The following is a 14,093-nucleotide window of genomic DNA, read 5'->3' as shown; positions in this document are numbered from 1 at the left end:
AGCACCAATGGAGGCAGTGTCGACTCCTCAGCCAGACACCACTGCACAATACACGATGACACACTCGCGCACGCACACACGCACACACACTGTGGGCCTTCAGTCAGCACCTCGCTGGCCACCACGCCGCCCCCACGAGGACGAGCTTAATAATTAGTCACCGCCCAGGCTGGCCGCACCACTGCCGCGTGTTCAAGTTGCACTACCACGCGTACAATTCATTTTCTGCCGTCATTCCCGGATGGCCGAGCACGCCGCCCCTACACACAGGTCCGCAACGAAGGGCACACCGGCAGGAGTGTGGGACCCCTGCTGCCCGAGGTGCACCGCTCAGTGGGGCCTGGCTGGCCGCCCCTCCCCCCGCACACGCACACACTGCGGGAAGCCAAGCGAGACACTGCAAGCTTCCACCCTCCCGCGACCGCTGCTGCACACCGACTGACTCGGCTGGCCAGGCTGCGGCCAGGCTGCCTAGCATTGCCGTGGCTGGCTGCCCGCTGGGGTGGCGGACGGGCTGGCAGACGCTGGTTGTGGCTCAGCAAATGGGCTTGTGTGTGTGCCTGTGTGTGTGTGATTGCTGTTAACGCTGCAGTACTGAAATTTCCCCTGACCACTGGTTAAACGGCCTTGTTCGACACCCAACACACTCATTACTCCAATTATAAAACGCAACGTATGGCTGGGAGCTGACCTACTTACTGTTCAGTGAGATTATCTCTCACTACCTGACTCAAGTATCAATTCGTGACCATTAGGTAATCCTCGCGGCGATGTGCTATGCCAAGGGCTACTTCATTAAGATCGACGCTCATCCCAGGCGGCCGTCAGAAGCAACGTTTACTTATAGCCGAGATAGTGTAGAACCTGTGGTAGTTGACAAATATGCCCCCCGGACCTACTCAGCCAGCAGTCATCCACAGCCAATCTCACAGTGTGCCTGTTGACTACTATTACGCCATCAATAGCAACACTACCACCCAGCACGACAGTCTTCAAGGAGCAATACGATTGTGTCAGCAGCCGCCAGCCACCCAGACAATGAGTAAGGATGAACAAGGATGCTTCCAGGCCCACAGCTGAAGCACTGTCGCCACGTTATGAAGTGTTGTGCATGCAGGGCCGCGCAGAAAGACACCAGCATCTGCAGAGCGGGGGTGAAGCAACACAGGAAATAGCATAGGGGGCGATGGGCTGGAGTGTAGTTATGATTGTTACGTCACTTCACTCCTTTCTCTTGCTGCACGTTAGGCAACAAGGTCACCAGGAAAACTACTCCCAGTACACAGCGAATGCCTGGCACACGACCGTCCCGTGGCGTCCCTCACCCCTGCCTCCATGTTCAGGCGCCGTCACATTAGTACATTCTCCGTCAACTTCCTGAAAATCGACAATCTCTCGAGCGCGCCCCGTCACACGCACACCCCTTCGTCAGCACTTTTGTCGACAGTAAACAAAAACATGGTTCCTCTGACGCACAGGCAAGCAGTCGCTACTCTGCACTTTATTACGAGCTTAGCAAATCGTAGACGAGGCAAACGAGCTTTATAAAAGGGTGATTCATGGTATCCAGCGTGCAGGAGTAACGAAATAGACCTTTCAAAAGTGTAAACATCTAACGAGTCATGCAAGCCACTCGCTGTTTCCTGTTAAATGTCCACAAATTAAATGTAACGACATGTGAAATCAACAATTTTATATTTTCTTATTTTGATTTTTTTTTTTTTTTTAACAAGGTTTACTTAGCATATCTTTACACCATGAAACAAAAGCTGACAATAACACTCCTCCGTGAAGACAACCATTTCTGTTTGACGATGCAGACGGAAAAAATGACGACAGAACGAGGTAAAAGTTGACGGAAACTGGTGTTCGCGAAAGAACTGACAGAAACCGGAGTACACAAAAAAAAGTTAACGGAAACTGGGATTCGCGAAAATTTGATGGAAAATGTGCTACTGTGACGGTGCCTTAGAGAGAGAGAGAGAGAGAGAGAGAGAGAGAGAGAGAGAGAGAGAGAGAGAGAGAGAGAGAGAGAGAGAGAGAGAGAGAGAGAGAGAGAGCAAACAACGTGACGAAGGAAATCATGGCAGGGGTGAGTGTGGGATGAAGGCATGGGAGTACAGTCATGGTGCACTGGTGACGCAACACGCTGGTTCACAGGAGGCATGGCACGTGGTGGTGACGGAAGCTACACTGATATGGTGACACACGGTTCGTGATGACGTAAAATGTAGTTTAATCACATTTACAATGACGAAACACGAGGCAATGCGTGACCAGATCATGAAATATTTCTGGATGCACACCAATTACTTTCAAAAGATTAGTTAGTGAAGATACACAGGTTTTTAAGCATTTCTTTTACGGTTCTAGTGACAGATCAACAATATCAACAGGAGAAAGAATCTTGAGAACCAGGCGTATCATCTCTGTGGCCTTGGAAAATAATCGCGGTGGGAGAGCCGAGCGTTTCTGAATATAGGCCTATGTACTGGTGTGGGGGGGAGTTCATAATGGCGTGGCGGTGACGGCATGACGGCAGGAGTAGCAGCAGCGGCAGTGTTAAGAGCAAGGCGGCGAGGAAGGAGAGTGACGGTGCCTAACTTCGGTGATAATACTAAGACCTCGGTGAGCTTGGGCATGGTTGGGTTGTCCATGTGTCAGCCTCAGGTCGCTCTGCACTGTATATACATCGGGCACGTGGTGTACTGACGCATCGCATGGGTAAGAAAACTCTTTCCTCTCAGCTCAAGGCAAACATTAACTCGTATGTAAATGATGTGCAGCTACCGTGCGGAAATAGTGATGATAATGAAATAACAACAGCAGCAACAAAATTATTACTACTACTAATACTACTACTACTACTACTACTACTACTACTACTAATAATAATAATAATAATAATAATATTAATAATAATGATAAGAGCCATCACCACCACCACCACCACCACCACCACCAACAACAACAACAACAACAACAACAACAATAATAATAATAACAGCAAAAACAATAGTCGTTAACATAAATATCTATAATATGACAAAGGCGCTCTCTCTCTCTCTCTCTCTCTCTCTCTCTCTCTCTCTCTCTCTCTCTCTCTCTCCCTAACACACACACACACACACACACCACCTTCACGTCAGTACTGTATTAGCTACGCATGCACTGGAATAGAAGAAAACAACAACAACAACAACAACAACAACAACAACAACAACAACAACAACAGAAGAAGAAGAAGAAGAAGAAGAAGAAGAAGAAGAAGAAGAAGAAGAAGAAGAAGAAGAAGAAGAAGAAGAAGAAGAAGAAGAGGAGGAGGAGGAGGAGGAGGAGGCCAGTGATCAGGGCATCCTCCTCCCTGCCTCCCTCCCTCCCTCTTTTAGCTCCAAACATGGCAGAGGTGAGGCGTCTCCACCCATTCCCAAACTATAGGGAAGGAACTTAGCCATTATTAAACCTTCACCACCACCACCACCACCACCACCATCACCACCACTAACGATAACAACTATAATTCAGTCAGTCCTCGAGATAGCCCACGGCAGACCACAACAAACATTTATATCAGTAGTCAAGCAGTTATTTATGTATTTCTCCTCTCACCACGCGAATTAAATAAATAGTACTAAGTTATCAGGTACAATACCCTTCCCATAGTCTCTCTCTCTCTCTCTCTCTCTCTCTCTCTCTCTCTCTCTCTCTCTCTCTCTCTCTCTCTCTCTCTCTCTCTCTCTCAATACTATAGTCAGAGTAATCAAAATCAAAATCTTCAAATATACAACCAGCATTTCACCTCCATTCACACACACACACACACACACACACACACACACACACACACACACACACACACACACGTACAGAAAATAACCTACGGCCTCATTTTCAAACTCTCAGGATTCATTAGGACCATTTATTGAGCACCAGGCAGTCACAGCAAAAACAGAAACCATCCCTATGCTTCCTCTGTGCCACGCCACGCCACACCACCAGCTAGCCAGCCAGCCAGCCAGCCAGCCAGCCAGTGTCCTCAGCGTTATCCAGCCATGCCTACGTGTACTGATCACCTGTAATCGGACTCTCTATACGTCTAGCTTACAGTACTGGTCCCCGATACATGATGCTTCTCTATATATGTACAGAGAGAGAGAGAGAGAGAGAGAGAGAGAGAGAGAGAGAGAGAGAGAGAGAGAGAGAGAGAGAGAGAGAGAGAGAGAGAGAGAGAGAGAGACTACACGACACACTTGGTAAGCTTCTCCTCACTCTACCCTCCGACCTCTTCCTCGGCTTGGCACCTTACCATCACCCCCCACCAACCCCTTGACTAATTCTACCCATGGGAAGAGAGAGAGAGGAGAGAGAGAGAGAGAGAGAGAGAGAGAGAGAGAGAGAGAGAGAGAGAGAGAGACGGTGACAAAAACAGAACAAATGAAAGAAAAGAAAAAAAACACCAGTAATTTCATGGCTTAGTGACAACGAGGAGGGAAGAGGAAGAAGGAAGAGAAAGGAGAGAGAGAAAAAAAGAGGGAAAAGACAAAGACATGATGAAAGAAAGAATTAGGGAAGAGATGAAAAAGTATAAGACGGGAAGGGAGGAAGGGAAGGGAAAGGAAAGGAAAGTAAGGAGAGGGAATGAAAGGGAAGGAAAGAGGAGAGATGAGGGAAGATACAGGAGACATAAGGAGGAAGAGAAGAGAAGGAGGAGATGAGAGAGAGAGAGAGAGAGAGAGAGAGAGAGAGAGAGAGAGAGAGAGAGAGAGAGAGAGAGAGAGAGAGAGAGAGAGAGAGAGAGAGAGAGAGAGAGAATGACATAAGAACAGAAAAGTGAAAAACTGAGAGAAGGCAGGACAAGCAAAAGGGAAGAGAAGAGAGAATAATAATAACAAAAAAAAAAAAAATGCAACCTGCTGTGGGACTAAACAACCGGTTCTAGCGAGGAGGGCGCCGGGAGAGAGGGAGAGGGGACGATGGAGACGGGTGGGAAGGGTGACGGTGAAGAGAGAACAGGGAAGCAGGTGAGGGCAGGGTGTGTGTGTGGGTGGGGGAGGCGATGATTTAGAGTGACTGAGGAGAAGGGAAGGGAAGAGCGGTGGATAGAATAGCGTGGGTGGAAGGGGGAAGGGTGGAGGGTAAGGTAGGTGGGTTGGTCACTACTCAGCAACAGTGCGGGAGGTGGGCGTGACTGAGGAGGGTGAGGGAATGGGGGAAGGGGAGGTGATGGGGGGATGGGTTCATTAGCCGCGTCATTCTCTCTTCCTTCCACCACTTGCAACGTTCATATACAGAGGAGTGCTGGTGGTGGTGGTGGTGGTGGTGGTAGTGGATACAATGCTATAATCCCCTATTGAAGTGCCTGTAGTGCCTCTAATCCCTCTTCACGTCCGTTTTTTTTTTTTTTTTCGGAATTGAAGCACCATTCCTTTTCCTCGAACGTGTGTGTGTGTGTGTGTGTGTGTGTGTGTGTGTGTGTGTGTGTGTGTGTGTGTGTGTGTGTGTGTGTGTGAATTCTTGTCATAAACTATCATATTGAATTTCCTAGACATGATAAAGGCTTGGTACACCATATATTGATTGTTTCTTCACTTTTCATCACGAGTTTACACACAACTATTACGATGGAACTGAATAATAATAATAATAATAATAATAATAATAATAATAATAATAATAATAATAATAATAATAACAATAATAATAATAAAATACTTGATGTTAGCACAGTACATTATTTTCTTCCTACACACACAGTAAGTTAACAAGCTTGCATTCCATAAGAGAAAAAGGGAGTGTACAGCACCTGGAGAGTAACAAGAGCCCTGGCTATGATCTGCCCACTGCTGCCCTGCACACCTACCTTGGAGACAGCTGCTGGCCCTCTTGATGGATGACTTACTCCACACTATTATTCCTCCCTGAAACACAAGAATGGCTGTGGTTACTCTCATGATGTAATTTTGATGATACCAAAACAAAGGGGAATTCTCACCCATCACAGCCTTCTGCCACCAATCAATCAGTTAACAGTCAGACACTATGCACTGCTAACAGAGTGGCTGTGATGGGGTTCTACAGGATAACAGCTGACCATCTCATGACAGGATAGCTGAAAACATACTGGAGTGACTGTGACCACAAGAAGTCCTGACAACAGATTTTAAATTAAACTATATCTCAATGACCTCCACAACCACATATAGACAGGTCAGAAGTACTTTTGTGCTTATGAATTAACTGTTATGCTATGACCCCATTTTTCTGTTTAGTCACAATTTCAAAGAGTTGAGAATGCACCACTGCCAACACTGTGTGCCTTGTCATGGGCCCACTGCCCACTGCCCACTGCCTTACAACCAGCTGCCAGCCAGGAAACTGGGGAAGGACATGGCCATGACATGCTCCAACTCTGCTTGCCTCAGTGAACAGCTGAACAAACCTTGCAGTAAAGGATGATGCAGCTGGCAAGTTACACACACAATACTTCATGATGGCATTACAATAGGAAAAAAAATACAAAGGATGAAGGATTCATTGAGTTTGGTAACACACATTTTAAGGGTGCTTCATACTAGTACATACCAGTATGTAGTAAGCTGTAAATGAAACTTGAAAACTGTTGAGGGAAATGTCAAAAGTCTAACCACTTGCATGAGATATGTCAACAATTTTCCTGCTTCTCTTCACAGAGATCCTGTAAATGTTGTGGAATACTAAAGACCAAGGCACATAATACTGTCCTTCCATAAATTGTTTTCCTTGCTTCTAAGAGCATTATTTTAACCTTACTACTTTGCACTAAATACAGTGCAGTTCCAACATCAGCTTGTGCATCCAGCCCACACATATCTCCCCCACTTCAACCTCTATAACAGCATCACCAAGTATAACTAATAATAATATCCAACAGATAGTGCACCAACAGATAAGGCCATGGGGAAGATGCCCTCAAGATACTCAGTCCATAAATAACTATATACATTTCTACTACAACTCCCTGCAACATGTCCCCTAGGCTAAGTACATTCTGCCCTTCCCCTCACACTGAAAGGAGACCTCTGCTTTTCACTTACATCCCTTCCTTCACCCATAGTCTCTTAACGGGTCCACTCCAACTCAGTACCCATCAGCATCCACTCACTTCTTAATCTTGTTCTTCCATTCCAATCATCTCATGTTAATCTCCCCATACACGTGCAGCATTTCAGAGGTTATTATTTTTTTTATTTCTCAATAACACCCCTTCATCAGTTAATGTTTCAAAACCTTATGGCAGTTGAGGAAAGTAACTTATATAGTGAAAGAATCATTCACTTCACTATATAAATAATTCTGCCTTGGAATACACCATCAACTCTAATTCATCATTTATCTGCCTTCCATGGAGTTCTTATACCTCACATTCTATCATAATCTTTTTAATATTTCATCTAATCCATCTCTGATACACTTCCCTGACTTTGAAAAAAATATGGTTTCAAGTGAGCCGTATGACACATGAGGTCAATGATGGCATGTTAATTAAAATCTTTCATCCCTAATTGTAAATGTCTGAAATTAGAAAGTTAGAAATTTCAAAGTGAGGAACCTGTGGGTTACAAAATACACAGACCAGCTCACCACTGTTTGCTCCTGACACCACGGCCACGACAAGGATCACCCTGCTACATGCCACCTGTCCATAAGCATGATCACTGCCACACATTACCCTTGCTTGCCCATATTCTTTACAATCAAGTACTACACAAAAATTATACAACACAACACTGCACATGATGGAAGCAAGCCACTTGGCTCACTCAGTCATACTGTGGTACAAATAATAGCAGGGCAATATGTGACCTTCAGTTTTATTTTCACAACCAATGTCAGCATGGTAATGCCTGTAAACTGTTTGAGCTTCACAATTATTTGATCTCTTGCTCACACCCTCTTTTATTTTTTATTCCTGTATCTTTAATTTCTATTAATAAAATGTTTATAATTTTCACTTTATATAAATAAATATTGCTCTATTTTGTATATTTAAGCCATGTACATTTATTGATCAACTTTTTATTTACAAATTATGGTAAAACCTGGTGATACTTGGAACTCTTCTGAGATGCATAATGCATTGTTTTAATATCAAATTTCTTTCAATCCTTCTTTTGGAGAATTGCAACATCATCTCTAAATTATTTTCATGTTAGACACAAAATATTTACTGAATAGCTATATCATACAGATATATAATGTTTGAGAGAGAGAGAGAGAGAGAGAGAGAGAGAGAGAGAGAGAGAGAGAGAGAGAGAGAGAGAGAGAGAGAGAGAGAGAGAGAGAGAGAGAGAGAGAGAGAGAGAGAGAGAGAGAGAGAGAGAAAGGGCTGTCAGTGTGGTGAAAAAGAACCTGTCAGTGTTTGTGGCAGACATCAAGGAGAACTTGCTGGGCTTGGATTATCTCCAGGAGACCAAAATGTTACTGAGACCTGACAATGAGGGTTGGGGACCAGGAGGTGCCACTGCAGTGACATGCAGGTGCTTGCAGCTCAAGCCACTCACATTTCCCCTTTATAAGAAGTCAGTTTCCATTGTCAGGAGATGGAGAGTGAAAGCCTGGTTAGCCCTTCCTCTCAGCCACTACTTCCAGATGGCATACTCATTGGAAGGACCTAAGACTTGTCTATGGAAGTACTACAGCCTTGAAACCTTCAGCTAGGGCAAGCCAGCAGATACCAAGGCTTCTATCTCTGTCAGAGATGAGGCCAGCTCTGCAGCCTCCATGGATGAGGCTGGAAATGAAAACCAGGAGGACTATGCTCCTGAAGAGTTCCTTGAGAATGAGCTAGCTCTGCTGGATACCCCATTACTGAGTGGAAAACATGGAGGGCACCCTGGAGAAACCATCAGCCCACCAGAAGGAATACATGGGAGGTGCTTAACTCCAAAGAAATCACGAGGCATGTTTGTAGACTAAAGACTTTGTTTTGGGGAATAATTAAGTCTGAAATTAAATTAATCTAGGGTTCTGAAAGTTGTGTCTGATGAGCAAGGGACTCACTTTTACAAGGGGGTGGGGGCAGTGCTATGGATGTGGTGTAGCAGAGGATCTCCGTACCTTCATTAAGGAAAACCATTGGAGTTACAAGAAAATGGAGGTTGGGAATCAATAATAACTAAATTAGTCCTTATTTATTTTTGTTGTACTTTTGTGGGATAACAGTCTATTGATTTTTGTACTTTTGTTGGATAAAAGGCTAAGGAGTTGTATAGGTTGACAAGCATCTACTTTACTGGACTCCTTCCAGGACAGAGCGTCATCAATATGTGACAGGCTGTAAATTTTTTGTACAAGATGTACTGAGTTTGATGAAGTGTGTAACCAAAGACAACTGTAGTCTGAAGATTTTGTGAATAAAGAAAGAACCAGGGGAGAGAAATAAGGCTTTTGTTTTCCCTTCCTTCTACTGAGACCCTGCTGGGATAATAATAGACCAGCTCAGTAGCAATATTTAAAAGCACAGTACTAAATTAAGTTAAAATTTATAACTGGTATTTATCCCTCTTCTTATTCCCCTAGTAGGTCCATGAAGGGTCATTGCCTGTACTTCATGTAATCCTTCAAAAGGTGATTATCTCAATCTTAAGTAATAACACTCTAACTTGAGCCCTTAGACCTCCCAAAGGGTTTTTATCCCCAGTCTCGTGTAACAGCCTCCTTGCAGCCTTACATGTTTCCTCCACAATCACTTGTATCATTTATGAAGCCTATTTTACATACTATCATTCAGGTAAGGGTAAGTTTCATCATTAAACATAGGAATTATGAGATGGAAAATAAAGATATCAAAGAAAATTATGATGATGACGATGATAATGAAGAAATTAAGGCAATGTTTATCTAGAATGATGAGGGAATCAAGTGATGTGGGAGGGGCCTCAGTGCTGCCTAGAAAAGACTACACAGGGATGCAGCTAAGGGGTTGTATAAGGTGAAAACATTGAAGTATCTTGGGATTTAAGGTTTACAGCTGAATATTCACCCTGTCTTTTATCGGAAAAGGCTTGAGAAAATAATGTCACATCCTCTCTGTAAGCTGCACATGTTGACGGCCCCGTGCCAGCACCTCCACTACACCCCTAACTGCTCCTTATGGGTGAGTTGCGGGGCGTCCTGGCCTGCACATTTCACCCACAGCGTATCAGCCTGGCTACCTCTGTCTGCAACACAGTGGTAATGGAAACACTACACCTGGACAGCCTACACTTCTCTCCTGCTCCCCGCAAGCCTGGCACTTAGACACATCTCACCCATACACAGTGCCGTCAACACGAGCCTCTTGTGACCAATAAGTACATGATAACTTACTTCTCCATTATCATCATCCAAAACTGGCCCGCAAGTCCTCAATCAAGGAAAAATACGAGCATCAAAATGCATACACTCACTAGAGATCCACCGTCACGACGCTAACTGTGGACTGACTGCACTCCGTCCATCTTGACTCGGTACTGTCCCTTAATATTACTCTCTGCTGTATTAAATTTGCAACTAAGACTTTTGTTTCCAATGAATAGTATTGTTCTTCTATATACTTAAGTTTTTTTGCAATTCTTACTTCCTTTTTTTTGCATTCAAATAAAAATTAGGAAAACCGTACTAAGTCAAGATTAGTTATTTGGAAATACCAGCTGGTTCTAAAATTTTCTTGCCTACTTCTAAGTCTTTTAAAAAACTTCTGCAAATCAATGAATACTAATGTTTTATTTCTAATTTGAAGTGGTGCAGTATCGCTCTGTAAACAGATCGTATTACACAACATTTTAAAATAAAACTAAGTAATAAATATATATATATATATATATATATATATATATATATATATATATATATATATATATATATATATATATATATGTGTGTGTGTGTGTGTGTGTGTGTGTGTGTGTAAGTTGTTCTATACACAGCCTATTCCATGGGGATGCGAAACTGCAAAGCCTATCCGCGACTTACCAGCGTCCTCCAAGAGCACAGCAACTCATGTGTGTCGCTGGTAATGTTATTTTCAAAGGACTTCTGTTCCAGACAGCATTATAATAATTTCAGAGCGGGCAAGGTTGCTGCCTACTGCAAAATGCACTCTCAACCCGGAAACATGAGGATGTTTATGACAATAAGGCATCTAATCCAAGAATACAGTGGAGGCTACGAATTACTGGGAGTGCCTCCTGTTACCGAGACAGCCACCAAGGATGTCGTCTGTTTTCGAAGATGCCGCTTGTTGCCGAAGGTGCTGCCCGAAACACAGATCACTTCTAGCACTGCTACAGTGTGTGTGTGTGTGTGTGTGTGTGTGTGCAGTTGTACAGTAAGAAACGTGTTGACTTAACTGTAAGATGACGCGTGTGAGGGCAGGAGCGAGCACCGCGGTGGTCCAGTGTAGTCACAAACACTCCCTCTAGCAGGAAGCAGCCAGGGTCAGTTTCAATGGTGGACACAAGTGATTCTGATATTTTCTAAAAAAAAAAAAAAAAACAATTATTCATACCTCACAACCTATAAATCTAAACAAAATGTTAATATGAGATCACCATTTCACAGACACCTCTGTTATTCGCGAGATTCTGATATACATTTACAATCACAGAGAACAATCACATTGCATAATCTAAGTGGAGATGAAACTCATGAAGAAAATACTGTTCCTCCTCGTGGCGGCGAAGGGAGTCGCCATTGAGATTAGGTATGTATGTATGTAAAGAAGTTACATGTATATTACTGTGTACGATGGTGTGAAGCTGAGTTGTGTGAATAAGTCATATTTTTTGTTCAGTATATAGAGTTCGATATTCAAGATGAGAGAGAGAGAGAGAGAGAGAGAGAGAGAGAGAGAGAGAGAGAGATGTATGCCTTTCTACGACTATTACAACAACAATAATTACTACTACTACTACTACTACTACTACTACTACTACTACTACTACTTCTACTATTACTACAACCGCCACCTTCATCTTCAGGGAGCAGGAACAACAACGAAATTGGAAGGTGTACCGGCCGCACCCCTCTGACTCGTGGTCTACGGCTCCATCCTGTACTCCTACTGGAGAAATTTCAGCTTTCACCTTCCTCAACTTCGCCCTTGCTACGGCTCAAATGGCCTCCAACATCGCTAATAACATCGCCAATAACAACAACAATAACAACAATAACAACAACAACCAAGTAAATGTCAACATTGCTAACAACAACAACAACAATAATAACGTGAATGACATCGACTTCAATAGACCAATAGGACGAAGCCAGTTCAGTAATGTAAGTAACGTTCCAATAAAAGTTTATAACATTATGTGTTTAATGTCTTTGTTATGTTTTCGTGCTTGCATGCTATGTATTGTTTCTATCTTGCTCTCCTACTACGTTGTTTTCTAGTAGTTGCAATTTCGCTGCGGAATAAGAGGTCCTCTCTCTCTCTCTCTCTCTCTCTCTCTCTCTCTCTGCAGAAACTGTCGACACTTCTGATGGAAGCCTGCAGAATTACCAATGCTACTAAAGCACTCTTCGACAAGCAGTCTCATTCTCGCAGGTTCATGACGCGAGATATACAGACTGATATCGAGAACTTGGTGAGTGTTCACAAAAACATGGGTCAGGCAAGACCTATGTTGCCTTTGTGCAGTTTAGTTCATTGACAGTACTCGAGATGTCACCCGCATGCAGAACGTCACATTATAAAATTTCTATGACAAGCACATCTCTTGTCATGCCTCTTTGCTTGTAGTCAGTCACTCAATCATTCAATCAATTTATCCGTTTATAAGTGTATCTATATATGTAACAAAATCTTCGTATACGGTATTCATGCACTACATAACTGTAGTTTTGTTTCTCAGGTGTCGCTCGGGGTGATGAAGGCACTTGCCAAATGGCATATACCAGAAGCGGCTCCGCCAGTAGTCTCTTCCTCACCTCCGTCATCTACTCCAGGCTCAGCTCTCCGGGGGAATGGAAGGAGCCAGCAGGACCATCCTATCGTGGATGTTGTTTCTAGGATTCTCTGGTGAGTAATGTTATGAGTGAAAAGAATAAAACTGAATGAAACTAATCATCAGCCTGTACTCAGCCTATTTCAACAGTGGATCTGTGCGGTGATGATATTCAATCATCTGGAGTCAGAATTTTGCATTAGTAAGCATACATTCTTTACGAATATATTTCTTACAGTATTAGACGGGTTATGAGTAATTTGTGAAGTGAAAAAAATCACCATAGCATAAAAATTATTTTATTAGACGACCTAGATTTCCTATGTAAGTATGAAGGCAAACAACTCTCCATCATTTGCAGCTGCTTATCAAATGAGAGAAATATTGTATTCTTGTAGGACTGAGTCAGTTTCGTAGTATACCATTTTTAATGCAAGATTGTCACTTTAGTTATTTATTTTTAATCATGTATATTATATTGTTTGTAGTGCATACGACTACTCTGTTGCTTTTTTTTGGTAGACAGTATTTTTTTTTTATGGAACCATATCTCTCCATTTTATTTATTTATTTTTTCTCTTATTTAATGGTTATCACATCTAACTGTTAACTGTCTGTTTCTCTCCATAAGTTACATGTACCTCCTGTGAGCTGATTAATCATCTCCATGGTTACAAGTATTTCTCTCACACGGCATTGAATATTTAGCATTAAATTCCTCCTTTTGTTCTTATCTTTATCATCTATCCATACTATGCATTGCTTGAATACCAAACTAACTCTCAATTGATCTCCTACACATTTCTACATTTATAATTTGTTGGTTTAAATATTATATTTCCTTTCTTCGTTTTTCTTGTTCAATAATGTATATTTACCCTTTCCAGGCAACACAGTCACAGCGCAAGTCATCATTAAAATCAACATTACTTCATATTACTATCTAAGAATGAATACTTAACATTTTTACCTATACATCAAAATACTACTTGTAAAACATTGTGTATTTTCATTTAACCCGGGGTGGGGTGATGAGTAAGGCCTCTTGCTACCCCCAGGGAGGGGGGCGTAGCTCCTGCCACTGGGTGTCAGGTGCCGCTGCCAGATGTAAAAACAATGTGAAGA

At 42.8% G+C, this 14,093-nt stretch overlaps 2 protein-coding genes across 2 annotated transcripts in view; one reads left to right on the top strand and one right to left on the bottom strand.

Annotated features, from left to right (window-relative positions):
• LOC135089206 (E3 ubiquitin-protein ligase HECTD1-like) overlaps positions 1-450 on the bottom strand; it is a 109,133-nt gene extending 108,683 nt beyond the window's left edge. Inside the window, 1 exon segment of the mRNA XM_063984599.1 lies at positions 1-450. This exon segment is cut by the window's left edge and continues 94 nt beyond it. The gene's annotated coding sequence lies outside the window, so the exon portion shown is untranslated.
• Positions 451-11,019: 10,569 nt separating this feature from the next.
• Positions 11,020-13,967, top strand: LOC135089146 (myb-like protein P). The gene is made up of 6 exons (XM_063984469.1): positions 11,020-11,456; positions 11,627-11,722; positions 12,000-12,297; positions 12,486-12,608; positions 12,876-13,042; positions 13,856-13,967. Exons 2-6 carry the CDS (start codon positions 11,658-11,660, stop codon positions 13,884-13,886), a joined length of 684 nt encoding a protein of 227 aa, XP_063840539.1. The 5' UTR covers positions 11,020-11,456; positions 11,627-11,657; the 3' UTR covers positions 13,887-13,967.
• Positions 13,968-14,093: the final 126 nt, after the last annotated feature.

This window comes from Scylla paramamosain, chromosome 1 (genome assembly GCF_035594125.1).
Source record: "Scylla paramamosain isolate STU-SP2022 chromosome 1, ASM3559412v1, whole genome shotgun sequence".
In the NCBI taxonomy this organism is placed as follows: domain Eukaryota; kingdom Metazoa; phylum Arthropoda; class Malacostraca; order Decapoda; family Portunidae; genus Scylla; species Scylla paramamosain.
Note: the sequence above shows the minus strand (reverse complement) of the source record. Positions and strands in the feature narration are given on the sequence as shown.